The following is a 24,239-nucleotide window of genomic DNA, read 5'->3' as shown; positions in this document are numbered from 1 at the left end:
AAATATCAGGCGGTATTTGTACATAAATCCAATCGGAGGGGCCTGCTTCAAGAGCCTCAGGTTGCCGGTCCCACTCTCCATGGTCTCTCCTCTCTCGTCCACAGAGCCTTTCTATTCATTATGTATTTAATAATAGTCAAAGCCTCATAGAGCCTTTCCACTGAAATATTTATTTAATACAACATTCTCCAAAGAGCCTTTATGTTCATATTATTTTATTACTCCGCACACCATAGAGCTTTTTCAAGATGTATTTATATAATTCTCTGTGCTCCACACAGTCTTTCCGTTGATACATTTGATTATTTATTTACTTATTTCTCTATACTCTGCAGAACCTTTCCACTGAAAGATATTTATTTCTCAGTAATTCACACAGCCTTTCCAAGGTCTGCTGTTTATATATTTATTTAATTCTGTTGAAAATCTAATTTTTTGAGGCTATGTATTCAATTCCTAGCTTAGCACTGATATTTATTTAATTAATTTATTAAAGCACTACAGCATGGCAAAATTGATTTTTTTTACTTTAATTAATATAAATTTTTAATTACATTAGTAAAATAATTTTAATACATCATGTGGTTACAGCAGGTGCACTGAAGACTCTCTCACATGGTTGGGAATAACACTGATAGTAAAAGAATTTTAATTAAGACTGCCCGCTCTCTCATAGGCCTCGCTGCTCCCTCTCAGGCCCCACTATCCTTTCCAGTCCCCACCTGAAACATCTGGTCCTGCCCCAGTCATTTTTCTCACCTGCACTTGTTCCAGTGGGAAGGTGAGACGCACAAATTGCTGCATACTTTTAAACTGGAATTGCAAATTTCCTTGAATAAGACAAGGGCAGGAGGTTGATGCAAAGCCTTGTTGCGGCAAATCTCAGTGAATGTGGTAGCTGTCAGACTAGCCACCACTGAGAGCAGCTGGGTCCAGAAGAGTATGCTCACTAATGAACTCAAGCAGTTTCTTCTCATCAATGAACTCAAGCAATTTCTTATCAATGATGCAGGAGAGTACAAACCCAAAGCTCCATCACATTCATCCAGAAGTTTACATACTTGGAATTCTCATTTTGATTCATTGCATTCGATTTTGCATAATTGTACTAACAATGACGTGCATTATAGTTCTTCCATTGTAGTACAGCCTCTTAAAGATGCAGTACAAGCTTCAATCCATCTAAATAAAAGTTTTCAGCGAATCTGTTAAATTTCAAATGTTGTGCTTAAAAAAATAAAAGTATTAAAAAAAGAGAAAAGAAAGTAATTTCAAGTTAGTTTTTTTCCTGACCTGGAGGCACCAATTAACAAGCACTTTCTGAGATGCAAAATTCTCTTGCCAAACAAGAAAATAAACTTTGAGTGACATCAGGCTGTGTTTACATACAACAATTAGAATTTCTGATCATAAAGGAAGTGGAAGGCTTATACATAGTTGTATTAAGAAACAGAATAATACATTGTGCTTTACATGGTTTAATGTTCCTGTCAGCACATTGTGCCATCTGACTTAGTGCAATCAATACGATGAGAGAATCTGCTAGTTTTGGGTGAATTTTGGATGAAGAGTATCTGTGGGGTGGCCATTCATCTCCTTTTAAGGATGGTTAGCTAGAAATCCTCCAAACTGAAAACTGTTATAAAGTATAGCTTTTGATCGCTACATCAAATAAAAAGCTTCACACAGCTTTGGACTGGGCAAATGGTGGCACGCCCTACTTGGGATGTTATTAAAGTTTTTTATTCACCCTCTTTTAATTCTCCTCATTCCACTATTGGCATATTAATTCACCAACCTGCCCCCCACCCCCCATACCAATCCAATATTTCTTCCCGAGTTCTCGCTGATCCTCCTATCCATGTCACAGGATTTCCTTCTCTCACCAGTCTCAGCCTTGTGATTTACTCTGTTCCCACAGCTATTGTTGCTGATTTAGGCCACCTTTTGCAATGTTTTTGGAACCACTGCCCAGGTGTGACCTTCCTGTGCTTTGTGTCTGCATGATTTTATGAAGCCCATAACATACAACTCAGTGGTCCTCATTGACAAGTTTGTACTCAAAAGTCCAGCAGACAAGATGACAATCCAATCACAGAGCAGAAATAACCAATAGACCCAACAAAACCAAAGAGGTAAACAGTGGTAAAAATGTAGAAGAGGAAAACAGTTAATAGAAATGAGAAAGAATTTGGAGAATATACAACCAAAAACTAGCAAAATGGGAAACAAAACTATTAAGGATAAGTATGAATCATGAACAGTAGGCTGGGAAGACATACACAAAGCTGCATTTATGCTTTTATCCTAATTAACAGTAGTTTTGGATGTGCATCAATGCAATAGCGCCAGTATGACTCCAGAATCAGGCAGTGACCTGACTCTGAAATGTGCTAAAGTCATGCAGTGCGAGAACTCCTCCAGGAACCCGTCTCATATCACTTGGGCTTGGCACCAGCTGGTTATCGTATCTGCTGTGGGCATCTAGCAATTTTCTTCATTCTCATTGATTAAGACTCCATGAATCACACGGAGGAATGCTTTCACCAGTTAAGTTGGGGCCACAGTTGGGATGCTGCTTCAGAATGGGAACAGGAGTTCCAGAACTGCAGGCAGGACCATGGTAAAATCATAAATCACTCCAGGCCCTAGATTATGCATCAACAAGGCCAGAGGAGATCTACGAACACCAACCAATAATTTTGCACACCTGTCTAAAACATATTTTACACTTCAGTTTACATTTTGACAGCTGTACTTACTGATAAAAATCTGCTTCTTTGACTGCCTCCTCACATTTCTTCAGCGTTTTTGTGTGCTGGTTCTGCAGAGACTGCAGATCTGACATGGCTTTCATGCACTGCATCTTCAGTCTCTCATAGTCATGGCTCGGCTTTGGGCTGGGTCTATTGAGACAAAGATACGAGACATTAGGAACATTAAAATCAAGGAGTTGCTCTATTCAAGATTAAGGAACATAAGGAACAGAAGTAGGCCATTCAGCCACTCGAGCATACTCTGCCATTCAATTAGATTATTTATGATCTGCACCTCAACTCCATTTTCCTGCCTTTGTTTCATATCATCTCATCTCAGTCCCAGGACATCACTGCAGGAGTTCCTCAGGACAGTGTCCTAGGCGCAACCATCTTCAGCATTATCAAAGTTAGGCTTTCAAAGCTTAAAAGCACCTTCGCCGAGTACACTGAAGTGCAAGTCCAAGATTCATACCTGCAATCATCAAATGTGGACCCAGGAGAAGAAAGTGCAAGCTGTTTGCGTAACTCATCCCGTTCACGAGTGACCTGTCGAAGTTGGAACACTATGGCTTCTAACTTCTCACTCATCTGCCTGGTATCCATGAGTATTGGTGGAGGAGAAGCAGCTTTCCCAGATGTGCCTGTACCTATTTAAGAAGAACAGTGGTAACACACATGTTTATTATTTCTAGAATCCAAATAAACAAAATAAAAGCAAACGATTTGCTGGAACAACACGTCGGGACCGATTTTAACCCTACCCTGGTGGAAACCGGGCGGGCAGTTAAAATCACCCATGGGACGCACCTGCCCACATCCTGCACTGATCCCACGGGCTACGATTTTAATCTGCTCTTCTGAGCAGATGAGAAGGACACCCACCGGAAACCGGTGGGGTCCTTCTTTAAATATGCAAATTGGGCTCCGATGATGTCGTCGGAAATCGACTACTATTTTAATAATGGGCCTAACAATGAAGTGGTTGTGGCCCTTTTAAAAGCTATTATGAATTTTGCTTCCATCTGTTGGGGGCATTTCATGTCCTAACAACCCTCTGGGTAAAAAATACTCTCCCAGCCACTCACTTCACTCTTTTGGTGATCATGAAAAATTTATGCCCTCTAGTTACTAACTTACTGACCAGTGGAAAGTTTTTTTCCCCCAATTTACTTGATCAAAGCCTCTTATAATTTTGAACACCTCTATTACATCTCCTCTTAACTTTTTTTGTTCTAATGAAAAAGCTTCAGTTTATCTAGTCCCTCCTCATAACTAATGCCACCCATCCCTAAGATTAAGCTAGTGAATCTCTTCTGCACCCTCTCCATAGCTTTGGTACCTTTTGTAAAGTAAGGCACCCAAAATTGGACACAGAATTCTAACTGTGGGTCTAACCAATGATTTGTATAGGTTTAGCATTACTTCTTGTCTTTTGTACTTGATTCCCAAATTTTATAAACAGGGGCATGAGGTTTTATAAATAGGTGCATTGAGATTTTAAAAATCATTGGATGCAGTTAGGTTTGCTAGATTATTTTAAATGGAAAGGGATGATAAGACATGCTTACAAGGTCATGCTTACAATAATCTATAGCCAAAGAGTTATGTTAGGTGTCAGGAAATATTTCTTTTCGCAGATGTACTGCCTCTGGAACAAAATTCCACAACATGTAGTGGGGTCGCAGCAGTCCTTTAAAAGGGAACACGACAAGTTCTTGAGAGAAGAGGACATTTATCAGTTGTAGGGGCTAAATGATTGGGTAGTTTAGATTGTGATGCATCATGAACAACTGTGATTTCCTGGAGTTGTTTAACGGAGCTGAAGAGGAATTTCCCAGAGCTTGTCCTGGATTGGCCAAGATTGTTTTTTCCTTTGAGGAGCAGCATCAGTAGGGGTGGGATTACAGTGCGTGGGGTTACACCCTCTGACAGATGGGTCTTTTCTCACCCTTCTTTTCATATGTTCGTACTTGGTTCACATTTGTCAAGGACACAGTGAGCGAGGGAATGAGTAGGACCTGGACTGTACGCAGTGAAAGGGTGAGAACTTACCAATACTGCTGAGAGAGCTGCTACTTTCGGAGTCGGAAGGCATTGTTGACAGCACGCTGTAGGTAGATCCTGAAAAAGAAGAAAGAATACAACTTTAGACTAGAAATTAACAGAATCGTTCCTCCCCCGATGTCAAAAATTGTGCTTGTCTTTTGCTTAGATACAACAGGTTTGAAAATTCCTTTCAAAATCTTTTTTCAATGTTTTTGACTGCCTATTGCAACGGGTCGTGACAGGTGCATCTTATTCTCAGCTTGCAACACTATCTGTATGACTCAAGTCAGTGCTAGATTACTTGATGAAACTAAATATAAAAACATACATTTATATAGTACCTTTCGTGACCTCAGCATGTCTTCAAAGTGCTTCATAGCCAATGAAGTTCTTTTGAAGTGTAGATACTGTTGTAATGTAGGGAAATGTGGCAGCTAACCAGCATTCAGCAAGGTCTCACAAATAGACTCAGCAATAATAAATGACCAGATAATCGGTTTTAATGGTGTGGGTTCGGAAATAAATGTTGTTCAGAACATCGGGAGAGCTCCCCTGTTCTTCTTCAAATAGTGCCACGAGGTCTTTTACATCTACCTGAGGAAGGCAGATGTAGTCTTGGTTTAACATCTCATCCAGCAGTGTCGCACTCCCTCAGTATTGCACCGAAGTGTCAGTACAGATTACATGCTCAGGTCTCTGGAGTGGGGCTTGAACCCACCACCTTCTGACTCAGAATGCAGTATTACTATTAGCAGCTGTACACATTAACACCCCAAGAGCAACTCATGGGCACTGTGTATAGATATTTTAACGCTGTCTGTTCTAGAAGAAATTGAAGCAGGCAGAAATGCATTCCGATTACCAGTGCTTAGTAACACAGCCGCTTGTCAGCGTTGACAGTTTATTTATGTTCTTGCTCGTGTTTCGAATGGCAAAAATTAGAGCTATAAAATTAAATTAGCTCCATAATAAGTTGCATTTTTACAGTTATGTTTTTTGTTATAGCCGCATTTTAATAAGTAGGGATGAAAATGTTTTATGGGCACCGCCTGTGTATATTGCAACAGTAGAAACCATAAACCAATAAAGATTTAATTTCGACTAGCTACTGAAATATACAGTTGTTCAAACTGTACCTGCCCTTCAATTCCTGCTAACAGGTATGGAAAGCGAGTGAACAACGTTTTCTGGAGAAAATTTGAAGACACTAAACAAAAATATGATAAGCTTTCAAGTACATAGCATAGTTTCTAGTTCTATTTACTGCAAATCAAAAACTGAATATTCCAATGGTAGAGTATTGATTGTGGAATTTATTCCATTCATAAACAGGACCTATACATTTTGTCCCACAGACTGACTCCGTATTCAGCAACTTGCCATCATGTATCCTACAAACATCATACACTCATCCCCAACCACTGCAGAAGATGACATGTACATGCGGCAAGATCAACCCAAGATCTTGTATGTTAAATGCACGGCTTCTTCCATTTGGTGTGCTGACTCTTATGTGGAAGAGATGTAAAAATTCAAGGGAAATACAGTTACTTAGATGAGGTGGTTAATCTATTATAGATGTTGAACTGTTCATGCAAGTCAGAATGGTAGACCACATCAACTGGATCAGCAGCCACTCACACCCTAAAAAATGTCTCCCCACCAACAAAGATACAATTAATTTCAAAAACGTATGGAATATTTACTCCCATGTGCTGCATAAACAAATGCAGCAAAAATAGCCAAGGGAAGAGATCGACAGTGAACCCAATCCAATGACATTTAGGATCCCATTTGTGATGCAATGCACACTGTTGCAATCTGTAATGAATTAAAATGGCAAATTAAAATTAAGTAAAATTACCATATTCCTGCCTGTCTGCACAGCTGGAAACCCTGAGTGACATCAGACGATGAGAAGTCTGGGCTGATCTTGCTACGTGCACTTGGCCACCTCCAGCAATAATTCAAGTGGATGTATGATGTTTACAGGATACTCAATGCGGGGGAACAACCCATCATATAATTTACTCATAGCTAACGATCTATTCCTAGTGGCAAAAAGTACTCTGTGGCATCTAGAAGATCACCAAGAATGAAATTGAACCATACATTACCTCCTTGCCTTCCTGTTAGTGAATCCCTTCTAACATAAATTACTTCCCAACCACTGTCTTTCAGTGCATCCCACTGAGGTGGTGGCAGAAGGACCCCAAGCCAGTTAATATGGGTGCAGACACTGTAGAAAATAGCCCAATTTGAGAAAATCAGACACTGCTTGAGGCCGAATCAGAAGAAGCTTTGCTCCCCATTGCTGATCCACTGTCAGTGGCAAATCCACACATCAACAAAAATCCCCAAGTAAGTTTTAACACCAAACATCTGGAGCCTCCTGTAACCCACCCAAAGAGAACAGCCCCGTCCATCGCTTTGGTGGCATCACTGAAACCTACCAAGCATTGATATAATGGGAAAGCATAGCAGCACATAGTAATTAATACTGCTGTCACTCCACAGAATCAGTCCAACATGTCATCCACAACCCAAGCCACTCAAACTTCACTAATTAACTCAATATGCCCTATGTACTGAATTCTACGAATGTAATGTATTGAGACCGAAGAACAACTGTAATTGAAAAAAATAGGTAGATATGCCCTTTTGATGAATATCTACTCTTCCTGTCTGGGGAAAAAAGCTCTCTTTTGCTCTTCCAAACTGTATTCTGAAGAAACTTAGGAGGAGTAAGAACCTTTAATATTGTTTTATCTCATGTTTCTTTTTTTGCCAAAATGAAACAAAGACAGTAGCCAAAAGAACGAGATTGAGAGGAAGTGAATAATGCACCAACACAGGTCTTCATTAAGCAATTGTGTTCAGGGTAACAAAGCAGCACAGTTTAATCCCTACTCTCCTTCCTTACCTCCTCCCATACGAATATCACTGGTAATCTACTGTGACAGAAAAGACCACTTAACATTATAACTGCAGAAAACATCTGTCACACTGTTGTGTGGCTGAACAGATTTGTAATAGAGCCAGTGTATTGAGTAGATGATCACTATTCTGGGTTGGTATAAACATTTTGAACAAACAGTACAAATTATTTTCTTTTTTTAAACTTGTCTGCCATAATGTATGTCAAGAACATCACACCATCACTTTCTACAAAGAAGATCTGTGTTATCTGTCTTGTTTGCGTATCATGTTTTTGTAGTTGGAACAGTAGTTAAGCTTTTATCCTCTTGAATAAACAGCAAATAATAATTCTAAGTATGTTCCAACAACAAAAACATGACAAGCAAACAAGATAGATAACACAGATCTACAGAAAGTGATGGAGTCATGCTCTCTACATACATTATGACAAACAAGTTAAAAATGAAAATTATTTGCACTATCGATTCAAAATGTTTATACCAACCCAGAATGCATGTCTACTGAATCAGGCAATACACTTGTACAAGTGCAAGACAGGCTCTGTTCATTAAATCATTAACTTGTAGATCAGCTAATTGAGAGCATCAGAGAAGGACTAAGCAAATGCTGCTTAAAGCAACAACGTGCTAGTACATGTTCGAGGGGCTGAGGACAGGGCACAGCTGTGTATAGTCAGCACTCCTAAGTCACAGGTTATAAGACATGGCATAGACTTTTCCTCAAAAATAATTGAAGACTGCACATTAAAGCTAACATAAGCCCTTTTGTAATATATAACCAATATAGCTTAACAATGAACTGTAACTTCTTGTACAAAGAGCACAGTGTAGTCATTACAACTTTGAATGCATTAACAAACCGTCCAAGACTAAATGTAAACCTTTTATTGCATCAATGTACCACCTGAAAGAGGAGGAAGCACATGTTTATATTTTGAACAGGTGTATGGATTTTCCTTCATTGGATATGTAAGAAAGCATCCACTTTATTCATTTCTTGATTTCTAAAGACTTCAAACAACATCCATCTTTAAAAGCCTGGTGTGTATTTACAGCATGTAGATCAAATATCATGAACTAACAAACACATCCAATGATACCATGTAACATTACATTATAGGCATGGACCCTTTTTCTTAACTAATCCTCATTTCCTTTATCTAAAGATAATGAATAAATTATTTTTAATTTATGAAGCAAGAATTCCTTCATTGTCAGTTTTTAATTTGGGTTCCAAGAACAATTACAAGAAAAGGCAGTACTAGGTCACTCTGGAAGCGTTGCAAAATTCAGGGCTTAAAATTATTGCCAGTACACTGTGATAACACTTATTAGAAACAGAATTTAGCTCCTCTTGCGTACTATCTTAAAAGAACACCATGATGACTTAAAAACATAAAAGTGATCTGTAGTACTTTGGAAAGCCGTAAGTTAGCAGTATCAACAGCAGACCTGAGTGAACCCTTTATCTTACTAATCAGCATATTCTCTGAAAGAGGGTGGGACAAGCAGACTGACTGACCAGAGGGCATAGTTTCCTGAACTTGAGTCAAAGCACACCTGAAATAAAGTTGAAGAACTAAAATGAAATTAAGTCTGTAAAGGAAAGCAAAAGAGCACTTTTCTTCTTTTGGTAATATTGTAGTTGCAATAGTCTCTTTCCCAAATAAAAAAGATTAAAATTTACGGTCATCATTTTGAAGGAACACATATATTATAGTTGGACAGTCCTTAAAGTTGTTACCAATTTACAAATCAAGTGCTCTGTAAATACAATAATTCTGTGGGATAATCCAACCTCCATCAGAAAATTAAAAGCTGGAGCTGCAAAGGTCCAAACAAGGTTGCACTCATCGGTTGAAGGCTCAGAATACATCAAAATAGCTTCATCAGACCATGATTGCTGTTCCAAGGGTGTCCCTGTCTCTTTAAGTCAGGGTGTTCATTCAAATTATGTGTGTAAACTCTTCTTCACTGCCATATGGGAACCTGCACATACCCCTCCAAGTCACACACCATCCCGATTTGGAAATATATCACCGCTCCTTCATCGTCACTGGGTCAAAATCCTGGAACTCCCTACCTAACAGCACTGTGGGAGAACCTTCACCGCACGGACTGCAGTGGTTCAAGGCGGCGGCTCACCACCACCTTCTCAAAGGTAATTAGGGATGGGCAATAAATGCTGACCTTGCCAGCGACGCCCACATCCCATGAACGAATTTTAAAAAAACATATTGTATGGTTCAAATGGGCACCTTTGAACCGATGAATGTATCCAATTAACTCCATTTTTATACCCAACTTCTAAAGAATCGAATCACTATGTATCGAACTGCCCAAGATACCTTAGGAGGCAACGGGTAGCACCAAATTTCAAACATCTTGATCTTTTCTCAACACTAACCTTCAGTACACCATATTTGAGACAGCTTCAGGATGTTCTTAAAATTTAAGCTTTGTTTCCAATTTTATATGGCTGACGTTCCAGCTGGTAGTTAAATCAGCAAAAACTTTCTACGCTCACTCAATTCATCATTCAACGTCCTTCAATCACCAAAGGATTTCAAGAATCTAAAGCCTTTAACACATTTGAGATTTTTTGCCATTTGCAACAAGGCTTGCTGATTTGCCAGTGATGCTTGAAAGTGGAGTCACAGGTGAATAGGGTGGTGAAAAAGGCATTCAGCATGCTTGGTTTCATTGGTCAGAACATTGAATACAGGAGTTGGGATGTCTTGTTGAAGTTGTACAAGACATTAGTAAGGCCACACTTGGAATACTGCGTACAGTTCTGGTCACCCTATTATGGAAAGGATATTATTAAACTAGAAAGAGTGCAGAAAAGATTTACTAGGATGCTACCGGGACTTGATGGTTTGACTTATAGGGAGTGGTTGGATAGACTGAGACTTTTTTCCCTGGAGAGTAGGAGGTTTAGGGGTGATCTTATAGAAGTCTATAAAATAATGAGGGGCATAGATAAGGTAGATAGTCAAAATCTTTTCCCAAAGGTAGGGGAGTCTATAACAAGGGGGCATAGATTTAAGGTGAGAGGGGAGAGATACAAAAGGGTCCAGAGGGGCAATTTTTTCACTCAAAGGGTGGTGAGTGTCTGGAACGAGCTGCCAGAGGCAGTAGTAGAGGCGGGTACAATTTTGTCTTTTAAAAAGCATTTGGACAGTTACATGGGTAAGATGGGTATAGAGGGATATGGGCCAAGTGCAGGCAATTGGGACTAGCTTAGTGGTATAAACTGGGCGACATGGACATGTTGGGCCGAAGGGCCTGTTTCCATGTTGTAAACTTCTATGATTCTATGCTGTCTCTAATGACCTTTGTCTTATTGACAGTTTAAGGGGTTGCTCCTTATCCTCTCACTACATTTGGCACTAGCAGCTGAGTTTATGCTGCAGTGTTTCTGATCAAACACATCAGCCTATCTGAGATTACAAAAGATTTTTTCCCTCCAGTTCTGTCCTCATGTTATCACCACAACTGACAAGTTGCAATATTATTTCATTATATAGAAATTACATGATTTAATTTTCAGAAAATGTGCTCAAACAAATTTACGGCTGCAGTATCAAGCGTACCACGACAAGCCTCACCCCTGGGGGGCGTTTCTCAGAGGGGGTTGGAGTGAATCAGATCTCCCACCAAGCCAAATTACTGACCATAACACACAGTCTTATTTACTGAGTGAGATTAATGAGGATGGAACTGCCTTGTCTTGCATACTTCAGCAGTGCAATTATAAACCACAGAGTTAGAGATACTACACACATGAAACTGCTTTGATAAAATATTGCCTAGCCAGAGTTTAGAATGTTTCATTTCTGCGCACTTGCAAAATTCATCTTTAAAAAGCAGAGGACACAGATGTTCAGTAATTAATACCAATGCCCTCGGATGAGTCTTCCATTTCCTTTTAGACAGTAGAGGATGCCTACTGAAGGATGGCATTCTCCTCATCAACAGTGCTGGCAGCCTGATGATAATGTGCTCTAGGAATCTGTCAGTTTTCTCAGGAATAACAGTAACAGCATAGTCAAGGTATTCAGTGCCCTCAAGAAGGGTAATGGCATTCTCAGGATGCCCAATTAAACAAAATCAGCAGGACATTTTGGTTAAATATGATCTTTACGATATCAGAAACTGCCTTAGATTCCTTTGCGAGAAGATGGACAGGTAAAATCAGCATTGAGATGATATCATCTAATATTTAAGATGAAGCCCTTACAAACACTTCAGATTCCTTAAAAGAGTTTCAAGTTTTTATGCAGCCCACATAATTTGCTTACGGCCATTTTTTGAGGGTAAATTTTGAACCACAATAAAGCAATGAAAAAGATCTTAAAATCAAAGATATATATATATACACATATAAAAACAAAAGGCTTGAATTTATATAGCGTCTCATCACATCTCTCAAAAATGCCCAAAGCACTACATATGAATTCCTCTGGTGTTGTTATGTACACAAAATAAAAATAACTAACGAGGAGGAAGGCTTTGAATTTTGGAAAAAAAACTCAAGGACTGTGTAGTCAAGAAGCATGAATGCAAGACAGGAAATAAAGGAACCATATCATGCTGGGCATGGTTCATCTAGTGTCAACACTTTCTGCACATGGGGTTACAAGAAGCATGCTTACAAATTTGAAAGGTTTTTAATATTGTGCAAGTGTAAATCCCAAGTGACTTTTGAAAGAGAAGTGTAATAAAAGCTGCACTGTATTCTAATGGCACATTTTTTAAAAATTGTATGGACTATTCGGTTAAGATTATTAGATATAGTCGATGTTGGACTATGAGGTGAGTTATCACAACCCCAACACATACCTTAAAGTTGTCCAAACAGCATTACTAAACAAAATCATGCTAGAATTTACTGTATTGGTGTGCCATTCTGATTTAAACAAGATATGAATTAAGTGATTTCAATTCCCCTACTCCTTCTCATCCTTATTCTCCACCCCTTCTTTCTCACCCTTTCCCCAAAACCTGAAAACTTGAAAGTTGCAGCTCTTTAAAATTCCAGGGCATGAAGGGCAGGTAAAGGTTGCTCTCTGACTGGTCAAAATCAACCAGTTAACAGCCTTTTGCAGTCTTCCCAGCTCAGGAACATTGAAGACCTGAAGTCCAAAGCTGCTGGAGCTACTCTCATCTCTCCTCTGGCATTTAGTTCTTGCACCCATATCTTTAATCACAATTCAGACATGTTAATGTATCCACTGCATATCATAAAAAATGATCTCAGTAGTTTAACCAACATGTGTACAACACTAAATGTCCATTTTAAGTTGATAACATGCTGAAATTTTGTGTTAACCTTGAATTTCAGGTTATAAGATATAGTATCAGTTTTTGAGGACATTAATTTGAAAGTATATATTCTTAAAACACATTTTTTTTTAAAAGGGAGAAAAATTCTGTTGGCCTCTGTGAGAAAGTACATAATATATTTCAGCTCTTCCATAGGTGACAGCTGACTCAGCTTCTCATCTGTCACATACAGCAGTTGCTGAGGCCTGGTGCTCAAGACTTTAGGGGACAGACAAACAGTTCAGTTTACTGTATGTAGCTATCTACACACAGAATCAGATGAGTTGGCAGCAATCCAGCTTGCTGTGGGGTACCAGAGAGCTTGATTGAAATTGGAAGAGACCCAGCTTACAAAGTCCTTTTACATTTCACCACAGAAAACAATGTGTCTGAACACTGAAGGCATCACATGGATTTGCCACACTGAACCTCAGTGGTTGTTCTTTCCCATGGCTCTGTGTGGCCAGGAACAGTCAGAGAGGGCAGAGTACACAATCAAACAATTACTTCTTCAGTAAGTCACATGATTGAACAGTATACGTACAAAGAAGGTTACAGCTTACAAAAAGGAACACTTGCAGGTGCAGCAATCTACTGCAGCACTATTTTTACAACATCATACATTGAAACTCAACTAAGCATTTAGACACCAATTTTGTCCTTGCATGCTCCAAACAGACACCATTTCCCCATGAATAACTTGTGTATCTGGGACAAATTCACAATGGTTGCAATTATGTCTTTTCTCCTTGTTAATAAGGAAGCATCTTAATTGAGGGAATTAGACAGTAAAACTTCATGGGCATGGAAATTTCCCATCAACTGACTGCCACAAACTAGGTCTTGCTTTAAGCAACTAAGCAGGCATGTGAGGCTTTAAAAAATTAAGTTACATTTTAGGTATTAAACGAGGTCAGAGGGAAACGACAGGGCAAAAATACAAAAGCCTGGAGAGACCTGTACTGCCAATGAAAGGACACTTACTTCAGCTGGGCTGCATGTGTCCATGCTTCATATGTACAAGAATAAAATAATGTGTTACGGATGCACAACTGCATCCCCAACGGCTATGTGACTGTATTCATTCACTGTGTTATGAAGAGTCTGAAACCACAATCTCTCTTTCTGTAGCCTATGCTTGCAAAATAAGATCAGTGGTATAGCCCTCCACCCTAATTCAGTAATTCTAACTCTAAATGGAAGAATATTCAAAGAGAAAAATAAAAATAAAAAGATATGTTGCATGATTAATTTTGATAGTGGAAATAAAAATTCAGCAAATGTAAACAGACAGCTCTGGACAGAATCTGACCAGCTAGCAAAGTATGAAAGTGGCATCAGACTTCAGTGGTCAGTTAGTTTCTGTTTAGCTTCAGGACAAACAAATTGTTGCTATGAGGTTATCAAAAATAAATTAAGGCGGTTTAGAAAATATGCACTAAGGCTTACCTGGTCTTGAACATCATTCACTTTAGAGAAAATCTGTTAGTGATCAAAATTTTACACTGCAATACATAGCAAAGCTATTTCCATCAGCTCAAACTCATCACTTCAGTTCAGTACTGAGGGAGTGCTGCACTGTTGGAGATGCCATCTTTTAGATACTCCGGTATAAAAGCAGTGTAACACAATGCCCCCCACCCAAAAGAATCCTTTCCCCAGTTTAGTATTTTGTTCAAAATTGATCAATTTGCATTGTGTTTCTACATCTAAGTTATTTAAATAACTTGGAAGAATAGAAGCCCGAGCACTGATGTGTGAGATACTTCACTTTGTACTTTTCACATCCCTTCCCCAATATTATTCCCCTAACAAGTACCTACTACTGTAATTGCATTCTGCCAATTCTATTTCCAGGTTTTACCTTGAACTTCCATTGTTTCAAGCTCATGTCGCAGCCTTTTATGTGGAAACTGGTCAAAGACTTTCTTAAAGCCTAGCTACACCACATCATAAGATTTTCCACGGTCCACGTGGTACGTCACGTCTTCTAAAAAGTCAAGATGATTGGTTAAACACTATTTTCCCTACGGGAAAGCTGTGCTAGCTGTTTAACTTTGTTTCTTGTGTGCTTGCCCTATTTGTTATTGCACCGGAAATTCTGGTTCTGATTGGTGTTGGCTATCATTGATGTCCTATATTTCCAGAGAAACCTGAAAAAAGAAAACTAGTCACTTTTGATTAAGGAATTTAGTGAGACTCAAACGTCTGCATAATCTAACCTACCCTGGTAGAAAGCCTCAAGATGCTGTCCCATTTTTAGTGATGAAAGACCTGAGAAGCAGTGGACACAATCTTAGCTGGGGAAAATGAGCTGGCCCAGGTCCTGGAGTTTGCAAAGATGCAAGAGTGCAAGATCACATGTGGCACTGACTATTTGGAACACTAACAATATTTTCACGTGCATTCATAGCATATGGTTTTACCAGAACTGATCAAGCTAGGTTTTATGTTTCTAGTTTATGAAGGATACTCAATGAGATGACATTTTGGTGTTGGCTTCCCAGTACCTCTCTCCCCTGCCACTACTCTTGCTTTTAGTGAACCAAGGAGAGAGGGGGAGAACTGAGTGGCAAGGCTGAGAACCAGGTCAGCATGTTTCAGCAGCCAGCCCGAGAAGCTATGTTAAGATGCTGACTACAATCAAGAGCTCAGCCGCAACAGAGTAAACCTTTCCTCATATAGACACTGGGGAGGGGGGGAATTCCATTTTTTGGGTGGGGAGGGAACACTGAAGACAATTGTCGGGCTTTATCCAGGTATATTAGTTTAAACCAATATCTTAATAGTCATATTGAAAAAAACTGAAATATAGATTAGTCAGAATACTAATGATGTAAAACCAGTTACAGCTTGGTCCTAATTCCTTTCTAGATCACGAGTCTTTTACTGCACTAGCAGATCTCTCATGACTTTGCTCAGTGAGTCAGAGATTGCACTGTTTTAAAATAATTGGGGTGTGATCAATAAAGTGTTTCAGAAATTACAAATGCACAAAGCACTGGAAATCAAACTAAAAGTAGTGTAAAAACAAAAAGCAAAAAACTGCAGATGCTGGAAATCTGAAATGAAAGCGGACGGTGCTGGAGGCACCCAGCAGGTAGGTCAGTGCCTGTGGTGAGTACAGACAAGTTGGCGTTTCAGTGTGGATCCTTTGTCAGAACTGGAAGAAATTACGGATAGACAGCATTTGAGAAAGAACAGAACAAAAGAAAAGGGAAAAACCACACGCGCACATGCATACACGAGACAGGAAGTAGAGTTACCTGTCAAGTGCTTGGATGAAAGGCAAGAGATGATTGAATGGCCGGACTGATGTTAACATGTGCTAATAGGCATTTAATGAGAGAAACTGGGGACATTTTCAAGACATTGAGAACATGTGGGTAGCTGGGGCATGGGGAGGGGGTGAGGTAGGTGGAGATGGAGGAAGGAAGGGAGAGGGAATGGTGAAGTGGAGTGGGCTCCAGCAACCTATGAGCCTGGGTGAAGAAAAAAGTAGTTTGACACTGTGCGCAAAGAGCAAGCGTAGGAGATGCAGCACCTATCCACTGATCTCCTCCCACACCACTTTCCAGGACCCCAAAGACTCTTTTGTACGGTGTTAGCCATGGCTCAGTGGTAACACTCTCACCTAAGTCAGAAGGTTGTGGGTTCAAGTTGTCATTTATTGCAAGGGATATGGAATATAAAAGTAGAGATGTTTTGCTACAGTTATACAGGGCATTGGTGAGACCACATCTAAAATATAATGTGCGGTTTTGGTCTCCTTATTTAAGAAAGGATATAATCGCTTTCGAGGCGGTTCAGAGAAGGTTCACTCGACTGATTTCTGGGATGAGGGGGTTATCTTTTGAGGAAAGGTTGGACAAGTTGGGCCTGTATACATTGGAGTTTAGAAGAATAAGAGGTGATCTTATTGAAACATATAAGATCCTGAGGGGATGAGAAGGGGTAGATGCTGAGAGGATGTTTTCCCTTGTGGGAGAGACTAGAACTAGGGGCCACAGTTTAAAAATAAGGGGTCTCCCATTTAAGACGGAGATAAGGAGAAATTTTTTCTCTCAGAGGGTCGTGAGTCTGCGGAACTCCCTTCCCCACAGAGCGGTGGAGGCAGGGTCACTGAATATTTTTAAGGCTGAGTTAGATAGATTCCTGATTAACAAGGGAGTCAAAGGTTATAGTGGGAAGACGGGAAAGTAGGGTTGAAGTCACAATCAGATCAGCCATAATCTTATCAAATGACAGAGCAGGCTCGAGGGGCCGAATGCCCTACTTCTGCTCTTAATTCGTATGTTCGTATGTTTGTTCCATTCCAGAGACTTGTGCACAAAATCTAGGCTGACACTACAGTGTAGTACTGAGGGAGTTCTGCACTATCGGAGGTGCCATCTTTCGGATGACATGTTAAACCGAGGCCCCTGTATGCCCTCTCAGGTGAACATAAAAGATCCCATGGCACTATTTCAAAGAAGAGCAGGAGAGTTCCCTCCAGTGTCCTGGACAATATTTATCCCTCAACCAACTTCACAAAAACTGATTATCTGGTCACCAAACTGCTGTTTGTGGGACTTGCTGTGCACAAATTGGCTGCTGCGTTTCTTACATTACAATAATGACAATACTTCAAAAATGCTTCATTGGCTGCAAAGCGCTTTGGGACATCCTGAGGTCGTGAAAGGCTCTATATAAATGCAAGACTTTCTTTCTTTAAAAGGGGACAAATTAAGGGAAGTGTGACACTTACAGAAAGTGCATTCTATATGCATGGCTTTTAATGTATTATAGAGATTGGCCCAAGTTACTGTGTGGAGAAACTATCTGTGGAAATCTGAATGTTCTCATAAAATAATGCCGCTGAAACTTTAATCAGTCTCATTCAAGTTCTGACTGGCCTCTACTTTCCCAGCATTTTGTTTTCATTATAAAGTGTTACTTTTTATAGCTTTTTTGTAACGCTAATCTGCAATTATAAATGGTACCAGAATGCTAATTCACTTACCTAAATACATAATTATTTACACATATGAAAAATAACTGGCAATAAAAAGAGTTTGTTCTAGATGGAAATTGGTCAGTCCGAAAATCATAGAAATCTCTACTGCAACAGCAATTTGCTAAATGCTAACAAGAAATGAGAATGCAAAGCTAAACATATATTTTCAGCGAGGTGAAAGCAGAGTGATCCTGATATCATATGCACAAATTTCTATTAAGTGACACTAAGTGATTCCTTCCCTGTGTGGAAAACAACAAAAAATCAGTCAGCTCTGTAACAGATCTCAGTTTTCAATAAGCTGTGGAGAGCACAGGCCAATTAATCAGTACACAATATTGTCACAGCTGCACCAAGTGAAGCATTTTGAACATGCGCCAATGCAACACACAGTCAGAATTAGTTAGGAACAGCATCAAAGACCAGTACTGTACAGTTGGTATTCTCAATGTTCCAGATAAGTTAGTGGAATAGTGGAAAAAACAGGGAAAATAACAAGCACACGTACTGGGTGTTAACTATAATATGTAGATCATTAACAAGGATTTCCTTTATTGCTCAGTTTACTGTTCAGTGTTGACATACACCAGACTGTACATGATTCTGCAAAATACTGTTGGTATTTTAACCAATTTCAATAGTGTTGTTTCAACTTTGTGTTTCAATATTAAAATTTGAAACACATAAAAATACAAAGGCACATTCAGGGGTACAAAGGTAGTTTTATTTTTAACTCCTATAGGATTGGCGTGCCATGCAGTAGTCCCAGTGGTCTGACTGAGAACCAATAAATTTATCAAGGGCAGGCAAAGCTGAATCTGAATCGTGGTTTGGCTTCAGACTTGCTGACTTCTGGCTTGGCAATCAGTGATCTAAAGCTAATATTTATTGAGTTCTTCATTAGCTACATTTAACCAAAACTGAACTATTCACTTTATTCATACAACAAGTATTTATATTCAAACATCAAGGACATTTTTGTTATTAACAATCAGGTGTTCCACTATTCATGATGCCACTACAATCCTTGATCCTCAATGGCCACACTGGCATATACACAGTGATTACTGGATCTACATTTGACTCTCAGTATCCAACATAACAAACCAAGGCCTTCTGCCAACCTCAAACGGGATTCTAGATGATCCCATCACTTACTGTATTAGTGAACTTCAGATCATTAATTTACACAAAGTTCTCTTCATCAATCCAACTTTTTTATTGTAAGTGGTTACAAACGGGTCAAGCTCCAACTTTGGTGACACCTTAGAACTCAAGGCCAATGTTATCGTGAAAGATCGCATATTTCACCCTGAATCTGGGGTATGAGAATTGAAGTCTTTTCCTGCTTTGCTTCACATAGGTGATTTGGTGGTGCATCAAGATCCAGAGTGCATCAAGGTCCAGTGTACATGTCTAAACCAGTACGGTTAATGCTGATGAACAAATTCAGACAGGCTACAGTGCTTCCGAATACAGCGCCTCTCATTAGTTTTATGCTCTGAACAAATGATCCCAAGAAAGATCCAATGACAGTGAAGGCTCCACAAGAAGACTTCGATTTCTTAGCCGCTACCCAGTCAATGTTGTCAAAAATGGAGGTTCTAAAGTCCTCCTTGCACCATTATGAAATTTGAAATCTGGCATTGTACAATATCATAGCCTTCCTGTGTTCAGTTTAGTAAATTACAATTCAATTACAATAATGCAGTCTTACTGAGCTCAATTTAAGTGAGCAGTAATATCTAATTTCAAGATTATGATAGGTGCTTGGCAAAGTTAGCCTTCTGCAGGTTAGATAACAATGTGGTCGGTAGCAGTTACAAGCCTCGTGTTTATGTCTATAACCTACATTACATTCAATCTCTGATCAGTCTGCATTTTAACTCTCAACAGTTCAGTCTTCTGCGGGGTGCTAGTTTTTCCTGTGGGGTGCATCTTCAGTAAGCTGTCTGCGAAGGTTCTTTCCTAATTTGCAAGCAGATTTTTTTTTACTTCCAGCTACTTTTTACATTTCTGCTTACTTATACCGCTGAATTAACGGCTGGATTATACTCTGTATTACATATGCATTTCTACTGCTATCTACCTTCTCCAAACAATTTTGTACTTCTGAATTAAAACTCTGACTATCACTGAAAACAGAGGCAAAAACCAACCTTTGAAGTACTTTAACTTAGCAGAGCTAAAGCATTACTACGAGCAGTGTGAGCACTCCTCAGCAAAGTTAGAATTTCAATTAAAACTTTCTCAAAAACATCCATTAATTTTAGTTGTTTGACTAACTTTATCTCTCCAAATTCTATTCACCTGTATTTCACTAACAGCCATTGTAAAGTACATTTCTATTGAAGATGTCCCAAAAATGTGAGTACTCACTCGGTCCATTTTTGTCCACCAGAGCACAGAGATAGGTTCTTTGTCTGCTAACATCCTTTGGCTATCCTAATCTTTTAGGATTACCAGGTCAGATGTATCAGTATGCTAGGGTACCAAAATCTTGTAATGAAGCTAACATAAGAACATAAGAACATAAGAAATTGGAGCAGGAGTAGGCCAATCGGCCCCTCGAGCCTGCTCCGCCATTCAATAAGATCATGGCTGATCTGATCCCAACCACAAATCTAAAGAACACAAGAAGTCGGAGCAGGACCCGGCCACATAGCCCCTGGGCCCTCTCCGCCACCCACAGGGCATTGACCGATCCGAACTCAGCTTCATGTCCAATTTCCTGCCCGCTCCCCATAACCCCTAATTCCCTTTACTTCTAGGAAACTGTCTATTTCTGTTTTAAATTTATCTAATGATGTAGCTTCCACAGCTTCCTGGGGCAGCAAATTCCACAGACCTACCACCCTCTGAGTGAAGAAGTTTCTCCTCATCTCAGTTTTGAAAGAGCAGCCCCTTATTCTAAGATTATGCCCCCTAGTTCTAGTTTCACCCATCTTTGGGAACATCCTTACTGCATCCACCCGATCAAGACCCTTCACAATCTTATATGTTTCAATAAGATCGCCTCTCATTCTTCTGAACTCCAATGAGTAGAGTCCCAATCTACTCAACCTCTCCTCATATGTCCGCCCCCTCATCCCCGGGATTAACCGAGTGAACCTTCTTTGTACTGCCTCGAGAGCAAGTATGTCTTTTCTTAAGTATGGAGACCAAAACTGTATGCAGTATTCCAGGTGCGGTCTCACCAATACCTTATATAACTGCAGCAATACCTCCTTGTTTTTATATTCTATCCCCCTAGCAATAAAAGCCAACATTCCGTTGGCTTTCTTGATCACCTGCTGTTGATTTTGCTATGCGCCTTTCCTACATCCTGCACAAGTTAAAAGCAATTAACTATCACTACAAAAGATCAGCAATGTTATCAGTGCCGTATGTTCGAATGTACCTCAGCTCGGGGTGAACAAAAACCCTTGTGATAGTCTTGTGCTGAAAGCTAGTTTTTCTTACTTGGGACCAGTTCTGTAAGAAAGCTTTAAACACACTTTACTCTTTCACTACCTTACTGGATCACAAAACTTTTTCTATCCAATATCAAATGCAAAACACTTAAAACTGAAATAACTATTCTCTGAGAAACAATTAATAATGTTTCACCACAAGAACAAACTGGAGACAACCTTTCAAATTGCACCAAATCATTACAACTCACCCAGCCATAATATTTAAGTGACTTCTTATGCCTTGTGCTCTAACTTATCATCATTGATAGATGCTCTGTGCTTCCTACTAATTTACACACATTCAATTTTGGTCATGAGTAGCTCCACAGTTTTAAAGTAATTCAACAATTGTAGTGAAAGTCAACAAATAAACAGTTCAATAAAATAGTTCAAATAAACTGTTCAACACAACACCCGGTAATGCAAACATCCGTGAGCCATCAGGAGGGTTACTTATTAATGTTTCAAAGGAATATGAAATAAATGTATCTTAAAAGGAATACATATTGTGGATTACAAGCTGTATACAGGAAGCAACAGTAAATAAACTTTATAAAGAAGTAAATATCATCAATATACAAGGGCTTCACACGGAACTATATATAAACTACATCGGTTAAAAGTTCAGTTAATTTGAAACCATGGTGCATTAGGCTCTTAACTGAATCTAATTCTGCCTTCCATCATGATCTAAGAAATTTCTCTGGCCTCCATGCTGATCAAAACATTTATACTAAAAGCACACACACAGGAAATTTATATCTGAACCATGGTTGGATAACTTTTTAAAAAGCAGAAAATTTAGAACTGGTTAGCTCTTCTGAGCTGTGTAAAATTTTGTAATAAGGCTCATAATGACCAAACTACAGCAAAAGCATTCAAATCAGACCAAGTATATCTACACATATATACATAACTGTAAGGCATGTCTATCAAAATCTATTTTGTTTTCCAACATCAGATATGCTTTACCAAATGATGTAGGCACTTTAGCACAGCTGTTATATTCCCTGAAACACACTCTGCCCCAGGCTGGAAATAAATATCCCACAATATTTAAAGTTTGAATTGAAAGATGCAGACTAATTCTAGTAACAGGTTAACAAATGTCCTAATATCAAAAGAATTTCATCTGCACTTTTTGTTCAAAAAAGAAACTTGGCTCAAGACGACTGGTGATTTTTGTCTGCTAAACACTCTGTGGGTAATTTTGATAACAGTGGTGATGGCAGACAGCACTAGAAATTAAAGCTGATTTTATAATTACTCTGACGCCAACACGTTGTTATGCCTATCTTTGATGTCTTACCAATGTCTGACTGGAAATGCAATTGTCAATATTTCTCTAGTTAATGTGATGTTTTAAGAGCCTTAATAGTTCAAAGTAGGATAGATGTATAAACAAAAAAGAAGTACAGCATAAACAATAAAAGTACAAGTACAGTTGAATCTTGGCACAAATTCCATTCACTTACACAATTTGAAACACAGCTAGTGTCCCATCATATACAATAAATATCCAATGCACAACACCAGCCAAATAATGAACAATCCACAATATCAAGTGCACTGAGATAGCATGTCTGGTTCTCAGATAAATATAGCATCCAACAATACCTTGGTGCACTCCTATTTATACAATGGTTCTTAAAGGCTTAGAAAAGTGGTTAAAAAAATTTCAAACATATTTCAAAGTAAGCTTATGTTAGCGTTGAGAGAACAGGAGGCAGAAAGCTTGGAGCTTCTGCAGTATTCGGTGGCATAGCATTGTGTGCAATTATAATGGTAACTGCAAGTACTCAGCACATTATGGAAGTGCATGACTCAAGGGAGCCATATGGATGCCTATAAATTCAGTTAAACCAGTTATACTTTCCAGTCATAGCATAAAAATAATGCTGACCGAAAAAAAATTTAATTCATCACCAACATATCAGTGAACCCACATATATTGCCCTTACTTAGCCATACATCTGGAGTTTTCAACTGTGATGGAAATTGTACAATAAGCAGTAAACCATTTTTACTTTTCTATTATCTTGTACTTAGAATTAAGTTTAAAAAGAAAATTGTAGCAGAGTCGTATACATCATGAGTGAGCAAACTAAATCCTGTCCTCACCAACACACACACATACTTTTAGCACAAGTCTTTGAATAGTGATCACAAGGGATAGTAGCCTGATTGATTTTTCCTGTCCCTAGCCCTGGAGCATTGAAGCCAATTGTAACAACCTTGTTATTCTTGTTATTCCTTCAAGCGAAAGCTGGCTGGGGCGAAGATCACCTCTTACAAAAGGTAGGTAATGTAATGCGATGCATAGAATTATCCGGGCCAGAGTAATCTCCTGAACTAGTTTTGATCGCTAAAGGGGTTGGAGAAGAATTTCCCAGATTTTATTTCCCCCAAATGGGCCTGGGTTTTTATCCGTTTTTTCGCCTCTCCCATGGATCACGTGGTTTTGGTTGGGGTGGGGTGGGGTGTGGATCACAATTGTGTGGGACAGTCTGGATGGACCAATTGCCTGTCCATAATTGTTCGTAACCTAACTACTACCTTGGCTGAGATAAGTTAACCTATGATACTATAATTTTGTCCAGACTTTGAGATTGGTCACCAAATGAATATCAACAAGGTTATCACCAGTCAGAATTATACAGCATTGAAGGAGGACATTCAGCCCATCATGCCTGTGCTGGCTCTTCTGACATCTATG

General features: G+C 39.2%; 1 protein-coding gene across 6 annotated transcripts in view; it reads right to left on the bottom strand.

The window, feature by feature from the left end:
* The window catches only part of dlg5a (discs, large homolog 5a (Drosophila)), a 170,761-nt gene that overhangs the window by 95,990 nt on the left and 50,532 nt on the right, over nt 1-24,239 (bottom strand). For all 6 annotated transcript variants that reach the window (XM_067972536.1, XM_067972540.1, XM_067972538.1 and 3 more), the window contains exons 3-5: nt 4,812-4,880; nt 3,232-3,406; nt 2,763-2,906 (exon numbers count right to left, since the gene is read on the bottom strand). In XM_067972536.1, the coding sequence (XP_067828637.1) occupies nt 2,763-2,906; nt 3,232-3,406; nt 4,812-4,880 (388 nt within the window). The remainder of the gene's footprint in view (nt 1-2,762; nt 2,907-3,231; nt 3,407-4,811; nt 4,881-24,239) is intronic.

Source organism: Heptranchias perlo, chromosome 36 (genome assembly GCF_035084215.1).
Source record: "Heptranchias perlo isolate sHepPer1 chromosome 36, sHepPer1.hap1, whole genome shotgun sequence".
NCBI classification, from domain to species: Eukaryota; Metazoa; Chordata; class Chondrichthyes; order Hexanchiformes; family Hexanchidae; genus Heptranchias; species Heptranchias perlo.
The sequence above is the reverse complement of the archived record's forward strand: the minus strand, read 5'-3'. Positions and strand labels throughout refer to the sequence as shown.